The sequence below is a fragment of the Bos mutus genome, chromosome 3 (assembly GCF_027580195.1).
Source record: "Bos mutus isolate GX-2022 chromosome 3, NWIPB_WYAK_1.1, whole genome shotgun sequence".
Classification (NCBI taxonomy): domain Eukaryota; kingdom Metazoa; phylum Chordata; class Mammalia; order Artiodactyla; family Bovidae; genus Bos; species Bos mutus.
The window spans coordinates 108,475,253-108,485,996 of NC_091619.1; the positions used below are offsets into that span (position 1 = coordinate 108,475,253).

Sequence of the window (10,744 nt, forward strand, 5' to 3'; positions counted from 1 at the left end):
ACAAATAATTCTTTGTGTCAGGCGTTGTGCTGTATCTCAGGACTGATACTGCGCTATCCGCATTTCAGATGAGGACACCACTGGGGCCCGCTGAGGTTAGGTGACAGCTCCGATCGCCAAGCTAGCGTGGCAGGGGCAGGGGCAAGAGCGACTCCCTGCCCCACCGTTTTTTGACCCAAATGGAGCTCTTTTGCAAGCCACGTCCAGATACCCGTGTTTGATTCTTCTGCTCTGTCCATATTGGCTGGGAAACTTTCCCTGAATTCAGAAGGGACTGTTTAGTGTCAGTTAAGAGCAAGCGGGCGTCAGTGTCCCCAGCTGTGAGATGGGGATGCCCTGCCCCTGCGGTGCCTCTTCTGGCAGCCGGTGCCGGGCCGAGGGAGGGAGGCAGCCCCGCTGGGAGGCGAGGTCCTCCGGCCGCCCGGGGAGAGAGGCAACGCCCGGGCGGCAGGGGGCGGGTTTTCGGCGGCGCCCACCCCGGGGCGGGCGCGGCCCGCATGCCTGCGCGGCCATGGCGCTCCCGCTCACCGCTCTGCGCGTGCTGCTGGGCAGCTTCTTCGCGCTCACGGGGGCGGCCAAGCTCTCGGAGCAGATCTCGGCTCCGGTGTCGGAGCAGATGGTGAGCGGCGCGGCGTGGGCGGAGGGCGTTCGGGCGTTCGGGCGGGGGGATCGACCGCGCGGCAGCGGGGGCTGCAACCCCGGCCGTTACCCAGGTGCCCAGCCGGCCCCCGCCCCGCCTACCCGCGCCCCGCGGACCCGCCTGCCTTCGGGCTAGACGGAGCTAGCGCTGGGGGAGAGCGGCCAGCTCTCCGGTACACGTGGGCACTGGCCTGGGGAGTTCCTGCGAGTTCTCTGCCATCCCCTTCCCATCGGGTATCCCCTTCCAGGCAAATCTAGAGCCGGAAGAGGAATGCTCGGGGACCCTTTGCGGGAGGGAGTAGGACCGAGCTCCCTTGCTGCCCTCCTTCGTTTGCTTGAGTTCTCGGAAAGTTCTCGAGGCAGAGGTTTAACTAATCCCCCCTTGACAAAATAGGAAACTTGCCCTGAAGGTGGAGTGTTTCTGCTAAAGTTTACACAGCTAGTCAGGAAGCAGGACCCAAACTTTAGACCTTCAACTACCTTAGGGAAGCCTGGCGTGCTGCCGTCCGTGGGGTCGCAGAGAGTCGGAGGCGACTGAGCAGCTGAACTGAACTGAACTTAGAATCCGGAATCCTTCCTGGGGCCAGGAGGGAGGCCTAGAAGTCGCCCTTCGGCTTCCTGTCTAGTTCCACTCGGGAATGCTGACATGTCTTTCTGCCCACCAATCCACCCAGCCCCTTAAACCAGCCAGATTTTCTAGACAAAGTACTTCCCACCTCCCCGCCCCTGCCCCCGTTTGGCCTGGCTTAGGGTGGGTTGTTTGGGGAAACATCCTCAGAGCCTGACGGCTTAGAGTTTCTTCCTTAGAGCCCTGAGTAGGGGAGGTAGAACTGAGGTTGGGGAGCAGGAAAAAGCCACCCTAAGGGTCCAGGTGAAGTCATGTCGCTCAGGACAGAGTTTGAGTCAGAGAGTTGAGTCACTCTGAACCCCTCAACCTCCTGTCTGCTGCAGTGAGATCCAGGTCCCAGCATATGATATTCAGTAGAACCTGTTTAATGAACAGTACAATCTCTCTTTCCATCCCCTTCCTCATCTCCAAATACTCCCTTGCGTAGTAGCCTGAAGAGAAACCAGGCCAGGCAGAAGGAAAGAGAAGTCATGAAGTTCCCAAGCCTTGGCACTAGATGAGAGGGGCCAAGCCTAGCTTCTCTTCCTGGAATCTGGGGCTGGGTTGTAATCTGGTGAGAAAGTTCGTCCATCTGTGTACCACCATCCAGCCCTTTTTGGAGCATAAAGTGTTTTCTGATGCCAAAGCTCGGCCCCTCAGGGAGGCCCTCTCCTTTCCAGGCTGGCTGAGGTCAGCCCTGGCCCTGGCCTAGAATAGTAGCTCCTTTGCTGGGGGAGTTAAGGGTGCTGGCACAGAATGCCCCTGCGGAGCATCTGGGAAATGGATCCTTGGTGACTGTGGCTGACAGGCCTTCCCTGCCACCTCTAGAAAGCCCTGTTCGTGCAGTTCGCTGAGGTGTTTCCGCTGAAGGTGTTCGGCTACCAGCCAGATCCCATGAGCTACCAAGTGGCTGTGGGCTGGCTGGAACTGCTGGCTGGGCTGTTGCTGGTCCTGGGCCCACCGATGCTGCAAGAGATGAGTAACTTGATTTTGACGCTGCTCATGATGGGTAAGGGGGTGGGGGAGGGGTGTGCAACCGGGCTGGTGAAATGGGGACTTCTGCGGGAGGAAAAAATCTGACTGCTCACTTTACTGTTGCCACGCTTTTTTCTCTGGAACCAGAAGCACTTTCTGCTCACTTGCAGTTTCCATGGTCTTCAGACTAGGATAGGTGCTTTTAAAACTTACACTATAACAATTGTCAGCAGTTCTATTGGCTGCATGATATTTCTGTCATAAGGATATATTGGAACCTAAAAGCCCCTACCCCTTTCTCTTCACCCCCTACCCTGAGATGAGGGGAGGAAGTAGCAGCTGCCACCAGACTCATGTGTCTGGCAGGTGGAACAGCAAGAAAGCCGGGCCCCCTGAACACAAAGGCGGATGATTCCTGGAGGGCCCCCTTTCAGTAGCTCTCCCCACAGGAACTGCCAGTGTACAAAGACAGCTGCTGCTTCAAAGGCCAGACATCTTCAGGCTCTTCTGTATCCCCTGGCTTTGTGTCACCCTTGCTGCTGGCGCTCCTGCCCTTCTTCTAGGCTTTCTTTCCATCTCCGCAGCTTGCCCCATTTTGAGCTCTTCCCCACCATATCCACCACCAGTCCCTGGGCCTTCCCTTCCCTTCACTGGGGTTGAGAAAGGAGAAGGATCAGGAGCAATCTGATCCTTCAGAAAATGCCCACCTACTCACTCCATGCCCTGTTTGGTTGGATTGTTCCTGTTTTCTTTCTTGCCACCTGAGAGGGGCTGTGTTAGTTTAAGAAACTTCTGATTTCTGGTTCTGCTTTTTCTGGGGGATCAGAGGGTTGAGAGCAGCTAGTTTAGGGTGTGTGTATGTGGGGAGGGGGATGGTGTTCAAGAGAGGGCTTAAGCTCGAATGAGTCAACCTTGGCTGGAGGGTTCTGATCTCCTGGATCTCCCAGGCATTCCCTGGGAGCCTCAGGAACCTCATTTTCCATTCTAGGGGCTATCTTCACTTTGGTGTCTCTAAAAGAGTCACTGAACACCTGCGTCCCAGCCATCGTCTGCCTGGGGCTCCTGCTGCTGCTGGATATCTGCTAGCTCTAAGTCCAAACCAGAAAAGATGTCCAGACCCACTAGGAAGAAGTCTCCAAGTCCATTCAAGGAATCCTGGGAGTAGAGTATCTCTTGTCCCTTCAGGCCATATCACTGTCAAAGCAGAAACATGGTGGAACACAGAATGTCACCTTGTTACCCATACAGTCAAGGGTGGCCAGTGTTGAAGTAGACATCTGGTCTACCTGGCTCTGCTTTCTGAAGTAGACATGTGGTCTACCTGGCCCTGCTTTCTCTTGGACACTTTACTGCTCTTTTTTTTGAAGAGTCCATGTTACATACTCTTAGCGTTCCTCATGTCATGTGAAAGTAAATTTAAATGACCCAAACTTTTAATGCCCCCAAATAACTATTGATACTTTCAATTCCTTTGTATAACTGTACCTCCCAACTTTTTCATGTGTCTTTATTCGGATATATTTTTAATGAAAATGAGACTATATGTACTACTTTATTTTCCTTGCTTTCTAAACCTAACACACTAACTAACACCATTCCATGTCTATTTTATCTCATTGATGTTAATGGTTGCGTAGTATTCCATTGTAAGGGTGCAGTGTGATCACCATTCCACGTCTGTTTTATCTCATTGACGTTAATGGCTGCGTAGTATTCCATTGTAAGGCTGCAGTGTGATGTATTTATAAAGGCCCCCACTAGGAACATTTGGATTGTTCCCGATTTTTTTAGCTATTGTAAACCTCACAGTGAATCACCTCTACATACTTATTTTCTTTCCTTTGAAGCGAGGGTGCTGATTCAAAAGGCATGCGTGTTTTTAAGATTTTATTATAAGCTTAGAATTTACACACTGAGTATGGCAGAATATTAAGAATACTTGCTTTTGCCTGCTGAGCCACATGAGATAATCCCTCCCATTCCTTTTTATCTCATGCACTTTAGAGTCACAAAGCTAACAAAAATGGGCATTGAGTCATCATTTTACAGGATCTGAAACCGCCAGGGCACTCAGTGCAGTGCTCCTTGGACATCTATGTAGAGGCAGGGGACAGCCAACTCCAAAAGGTGTTGTTAAAGCAGTGTGTTAAAGCAGTGCCGGAAACCGGGGATGAATCGCAGAAGCCCTAGGGAGTCAGAAGCGGGCGTGTAAGACAGTTCTCAAAGGCCAGTGACCATGTTAAGGTGCCTACTGTCATATCCCCAACCGCCTTCACCTAGGTAGGGAAATGATGTGCTTCCTATCAAGGAAAATAATGAAGAAAAAAGTTCATTTATTTATACAAATACTCTAGCCACAGCCTACAGCTTGCTTTTGGGGGTAGGGACAGTGGCTTTTGCTAGCCCACAGAAGTAAAAGAAGTAAAAGTAAAAGAAAAGAAGTGTATATTACTCCATTTCATCTTCACTATAGAACGGTAATTTCTGCTCTGACACTGACAAGCTGGGAACCTCAGGCAAACTGGCACTCTTAGGTCTGGTGTCTGAAAACACAGTGATGCAATCTATCTATAGTAGGTGTGTGTGTATGTGTATATATATGCATACTACGTATGCTGGTGCTGCTCAGTCCTGTTTGACTCTTTGTGACCCCAAGGACTGTAGCCTGCAAGGCTCCTCTGTCCATGGAATTCTCCAGGCAAGAACACTGGAGTGGGTTGCCATTTCCTTCTCTGGCGGATCTTCCCAACTTGGGGATCACACTTGTGTCTCCTACATTGCAGGCAGTTTCTTCACCTGCTGAGCCATCTGGGAAACCCTCTACATATACAGAGTGTCAAAACAATAAGGAAACTTTTTCTGTTATGGGAGGTCTAGAGATAACATAGCTTCAGTTTCAATGTTGCATATTTTGGCTGCTTTTTACGATGACACCAGACTGATATTCTTTCAACTTTGTCCTCTGCTTCTTTCAATTTATTGACTACTGACATCAGGGTTATAAAATAGCTGCAGCAGCTCCAGACAACACATTTGCATATAATATACCATGATGAAAAGAGAGAGGAAAGCTCTTTTAGAAGACCCCTAGGTTTCCCTCATATCCCACTCTGCAGAATTATGTCATATTTCCATTCTTACACCAATCACTGGCATGGGGAATGGAATTCCCATGATGGACTTAGACTAGTTAAGATTTACCCACACTGGTCAAGTGGTCAGCAAGAGAAGGGAGAGAGTAGGTAGTGCCTCTTACCACTTAATATGGATAATAATGGCAAAGATTTTTATAGAGTTGCTGTGAAGACTTAGTGAGTTAAAGTGCTTACAATAGTGCCTGCACATAATAAGTGCTCAGTAAATGCTGTTATTAAATAGCAGTTCTACAGATGGGAAAGTGGATTCAGAAAGCTTAAGTGCCCACGTGTCAGTGCTGAGACTAGAATTAAGGCTTGATTGACTCCAGAACCCAACACTTCCCACCGCACCAGCTGCCAAAGTCAGAAGTGGGCAGGCGTGGTACCCCTGCTCTTCAACTTTAAGGTAAATGGGATGATCAGTCCAACGTAATTAAATCTGCATTGCTTCCCAGAATTGCCCCTCTGCATGGATATTTTGACTCTTGAAAGTAGAGCCTGGACACCCTAGGAGCCCGGCCTCTTCCCATCTCCACCCCTTCCAGGATTCCACAGCCAGCCTGTCTCCAGCCGGGACTTTGAGTAAAATCTCTCACAGCTGGCATTAGATTGAAGGCTCCTGTTTACCAAGGCCTGGCCTGTAAGCTGATTAGAAGCTACAAGGCCCTTGACTCTAGGGCCCAACCAGCAGCTGCAGGAAAGGCTGGGTGCTGGAGAAGTAGGCTGGCCAGCTGGTATGGAGGAGTAGTTGGGATTGACAGCAGCAGGAGTATCTTCAGCTTTAGCAATGCTGCCTCAGTTGGAGGAGAAGCCAGGCCTTAGGAAATGGCACCCTCCTCCCCAAACCACAGCCAAAGCATTGGTCAGGTCAGCAGAATGACATTCAGCAGCAAGGCCTTCCTTATACGGTTTTATCTCCCTCCCTGTGCCCCCAGGCCTTGCATACTCCTTTCCTTTGGGGCTCTGGCCGCATCCCACACACCCCACTCATAGCTGCCACAGGTGGACCCCGCCCCTCCAGCTGTTGCTCCCATTCTTCATGTCCTGTCCAGGATTAGTTGGTTGATGGGAGGGTCTAGGATGTGTGGGTGGGAGTGGATTCTGCTCTGTCTCAGCTCCTTAGACCCCGGGCCCCAGAGAGAGCTGTAGCAGCCAGAGCAGCAAGAGGTAGGAGTGATCTGGTGGGATGGCAGGGAGACGTTCAGAGTGGGGAAATGGAGGGACAGAGACTTGGTGGACAGAGCCTAGAGAGAGGGGGAGAAAGGAATAGACTCATTCAGGATCCCAGAAAGGATGAGCCTGCAAAGCTCAAAGGCAGAAGTACAAATTTTGGTATTGGAGGAACCAAGTTTTGGGATATCCTAGGGTATGTGTGCCAAAAATAGGAACAGGACATGGGCTTGTGCCCGTATCCCCCCTTGGAGAGAGGGGCAGTACGCCCAGATGTCTTTGTGCTGTTTGACTGAGGTGTCTGTCTCTAACACTGTGTGTGTGCCTGTGTGAGTGCACACATTTATCTGTGTGCTGCCTAGAGGGGAAGGGAGCTAATGGTTATGAAGTATCTCCCCAGTGTCAGCCAGTGCTCAGAGTTTTACTTATGTTTTCTCATAATCCTCCGAACAACCCTGTGAGGTAGGTATTTTAATCTCCATTTTACAGCAGAGAAGACAGGCTCCGTGAAGCTGAGTAATTTGCCCAAGGTCACATGGCAGATAAATATGTGTATCTAGAATCTGCCTGATTTCTGGGCCTGTGCTCTTTTGCTTTGCTGTCCAAAGTTCCAAATCAGACCCTGGACTTCTTTGTGGTCAAAAGACGAGGGGGAAGGAAACAGGCTGGAAAGCCTGAGATGTGAAAGCTTTTCAGCCCTGCCCAAGGTGCTCCAGGCAAGCCCCAGAGAGGACATTCACCAAGGTAAGTCCAAGGTCACTGTGCAGGGGCCTGTCGCCTGGGTCACTGCATCCTACGGCCGTAACTCCATCCATGCCTCTCCCCTACTGACCTGGATGGCACTGGAGCTGGAGGCTTGGGCTTTTTCGGGGAAGGAGTCTGTATTCCACCCTGGTTTCTCTGACTTCCTGTTGGCTCAGCCTTGCTGGGGCTTGATGCACATGCCGGTGCCCCACGAAGTGGAGCCCTACTCCACCTATAAGGGGGCACTTCCACCTTCCCAGTCGCCAAGGTGAAAAATTTCCAAGCTGTCTGGGATTCCTGACCCGCCCTCATTTCCCACATCTTTCACCAAGCTCATTCTACTAACTCTGTAGTCCCCTCTGCTCCACCTCCAGCGGGCACCGGCGGAACTAATTCCTCAGCCCCTCACAGGGGCTTCCCGGCTTCTGGTCTCCTCCCACCACGGATTTTGGAAGAGAGGACTGGGGTCTGGCGAGGAAAGGCGGGGTGGAGGGCTTCTTGTGCGGCTGGCTTCCACAATGACCTCTCTTCCTCTTGCTATACAAGGTCCGAGATGAACAGGAGCGTGGGGGACCTGGGTGTTGGCGGCTGCAGACCCTGGGACGACCCTGCTCGCTTCATTGTGGTGCCTGCGGCCTATGCCTTGGCGCTGGGCCTGGGGCTGCCAGCCAATGTGGCGGCCCTGGCGGTGTTCGTCCGCAGCGGCAGGCGCCTGGGCCAGGCCCTTCGTCTCTACCTGCTCAACCTGGCCCTGGCCGACGTGCTCTTCACGCTCACGCTGCCGCTGTGGCTCACCTACTACCTGGGCCCGGCCCACTGGCCCTTCCCGGAGGCCGCCTGCCGCGCAGCCGGGGCCGCCTACTATGTGTCCACCTACGCGGCCGTGGCCTTCGCGGCGCTCATCAGCGTGTGCCGCTGCAGCTCCGTGCACCGGCCCGGGCCCAAGGCGGCCGCCCGCTCGGCCCTCCGCCGCCGCGGCCCGGCCCGCGCGCGGCGCGCGCCGCCGCCTGGCTGGCAGGCCTGGCCTGCGCGCCGCACCGCTGGCCGCCCGCCCGCGCGCTGAGCCCGGGCCGGGCGGCGCCTCGCTGCCTGGAGCGCGGCTGGCGCGCGCCCGGCCTGGCCTACACCACCGTGGCCTTCTTCACCGCCGCCTTCCTGCTGGTGCTCGCGGCCTACGTGAGCCTGGCGCGGGCGCTCGCCGCGCCCTCGGGCCCGGGCCCAGCCCGCGCCGGTGCGCACCGGCGCGCGGCCAGGACGATGGTGTTGGGGCTCCTGCTGGTCTTCGCCCTCTGCCTGGCGCCCTACCACCTGCTGCTGGCGCCCTGGGTAACGGGGCAGGAGGTCGCCGCGAGCCGCGAAGGCGGCGGATGCCGGGCCACCTCCACGCTCGACGTCCTGCACACCCTCAGCCTGGCGTTGCTGAGTCTCAACAGCTGCCTGGACCCTCTCATCTACTGCTTTTCGGTGCGCCGCTTCCGCCAGGACTGCTGGGCGCTGAGCTGCCGTCTGGGGGTGGGGGCATCTGGGGCGCACTCGGCCTCCTTGGCCTCTTCCTAGAAGGGTCCCTGGCCCACTGCCTGCTTCACCCTTGCCACCCTCCCAGCCGAGTCCTGGGTGGTGGAAGCTCTTTGCAAGGACGTGGATTCCAATTCTGACACAGCCACAGACTAGCCGCCTGTAACTGTAGACCTCCAGGCTCTGCCAAAAGGGGGAAAACTTTGTAAGCCGAAAGTTCCCTAGACTTTACCATTGTTTGGATACGCATAGTATGCCATTGTTTTTAAAATCTCTTGGGATAAACCCCAAAGTCCTTAAAAGGTCCTCCAAGGCCTGACTGGCTCCAGCTTCACTCTCCGCATCCTCTCATCTGCATCTTCCCTCTTCTCTACCACGTCTGCCCGTCCCCGTGGGTTGAGTCACATTATCAGTCCCTGGAACAGACCAGTTTCCTGCCCTTCAAGGCCTTTGGAATTGATTGCCAGGAATGCTGTCCCTCGGTCTCCTTCATTAATTCCTTTTCATTATCACCTCCTCAAAGGTGGAAGTTTTCTTGATCAGCACCACATACGCCATACCCTAGACTGGATTAGATATGATTGCTCCCTAACAGGTCTTTCCATAATTGCAATCAATTAACTGGGTAGTTCTTTCCTTTTTTTTTTTTCTTAGTTTTTCTGCCTGTAGTTCTTTCTCTTTTCAGAATGTGTTTATGTTGATCCATAAGAAAGTGCCATTTTTATAGACCCAGAAAGGTTGAATAGTGGCAGTTTTATTTTTATCCAATTCAACTTAATGAATTCCATGTTTGCCTTATTTACTGCTTGCTACTGTTCTTTGCACGTAGTAGCACTTCAGTATGTCAGATGAATGCATGAAACGTGAATATCACTAGCTTAAAATGCCCAAGGACTCATTCAGACACTCCAGTCTCAGATTTTCTTCAAGTGTTTCTGGGATTCTCTAAGCTTATATTACCCAGTTGCATTCCTGACTGAGTACTGATGATTGCTTCCTTTTGCTGTTGCTGATTATCTGCAACTCGTCCATCACCTCCAATGTGCCAAGATTCCAGGGCCAAGACTTGGTGATAACCAAGCTGGATATCCATCCTGCTATTACCTGGGAGAGGGATTGGCCAGACTTGCTGCCTTCAGCTTCAGCTGAGCAGAGAGACTGTCGGTGCAAATCCCTGCCAATGGTTCTGGCCTCTGGTTCTTTCTCTCCTTGTGCCTTGATGACTTAGCAGTTGGCTTCAAGTGGGAAAGGGAACCTCTCCCTCTCTTCAGCCATGTTACTGGGGGCTCCATAGCAAGACTGCTTGGGTCTCGAGTTTAATGAGTGAGGGCAGCATATTCACGTTGCCAAGTCAGCTGGGTCAGGACAAGTTCACCGATCAGCCACCATGTCTTACTGACTTCCAGTCCTATTACTGAATTTGCCTTCTAATAGTAAATTTGAGAAATTTCTTCTTTTATTTTTGATAAATTACCTTTCATTGGTCCTTTATTCCTTATTTAAATGTTTTCTTTTGCATTTTAAAAGTAATACACATTCATAAAAATAAATTCAAAGTACTAGAGAAAAATGCAAAATAGAAAATAAAGGTCCCCCAGTGGTAACCACTGTTCACAGTTTCTTGTAGTGTATATCTTTCCAGAGGTTTTCTATTTCAGTACAAATATATGTATAGTCAATTTCCTCCAAAAATCCACAAATGGGATAGTAGTACAAGGCTTTTCTGTGCTTTCCTCATTTAATATATTTTGTACATCTGTTAATATCAGCACATATCGATCAACCTCATTTTTTAAATAAATGCAAAGTATTTATTTTACTCAATTGGTCCCCCTGTTAATGGGCATTTGTTTCTACTGTTTTACTGTGATAAACAATGATGCAATGAGTGTCGCTGTCCACAAATCTTTGCATACTTGTAAATCTATAGAATAAATCCCTGGCAATGAAATTGCTA

At 51.8% G+C, this 10,744-nt stretch overlaps 2 protein-coding genes across 4 annotated transcripts; both read left to right on the forward strand.

The window, feature by feature from the left end:
- The first annotated feature begins 463 nt into the window (after positions 1-463).
- Positions 464-7,826, forward strand: TMEM35B (transmembrane protein 35B). 3 transcript variants are annotated; one of them, XR_011463756.1, is made up of 4 exons: positions 464-619; positions 2,075-2,255; positions 3,210-5,764; positions 7,018-7,826. XR_011463756.1 is itself a non-coding variant. In XM_005892634.3 (3 exons), the coding sequence occupies exons 1-3, from the start codon at positions 512-514 to the stop codon at positions 3,305-3,307; spliced, it is 387 nt and encodes a 128-aa protein (XP_005892696.2). In that variant the 5' UTR covers positions 464-511; the 3' UTR covers positions 3,308-7,826. The 3 variants fall into 3 exon arrangements, 2 of the variants coding, with proteins under 2 accessions (XP_005892696.2, XP_070224575.1); XM_005892634.3 differs by having other exon boundaries at positions 3,210-7,826; XM_070368474.1 differs by having other exon boundaries at positions 2,075-2,225; positions 3,210-7,826.
- LOC138985579 (P2Y purinoceptor 6-like) lies at positions 7,470-8,829 on the forward strand. Its single transcript, XM_070362502.1, has 3 exons — positions 7,470-7,540; positions 7,819-8,183; positions 8,219-8,829. Exons 1-3 carry the CDS (start codon positions 7,470-7,472, stop codon positions 8,827-8,829), a joined length of 1,047 nt encoding a protein of 348 aa, XP_070218603.1.
- Positions 8,830-10,744: the final 1,915 nt, after the last annotated feature.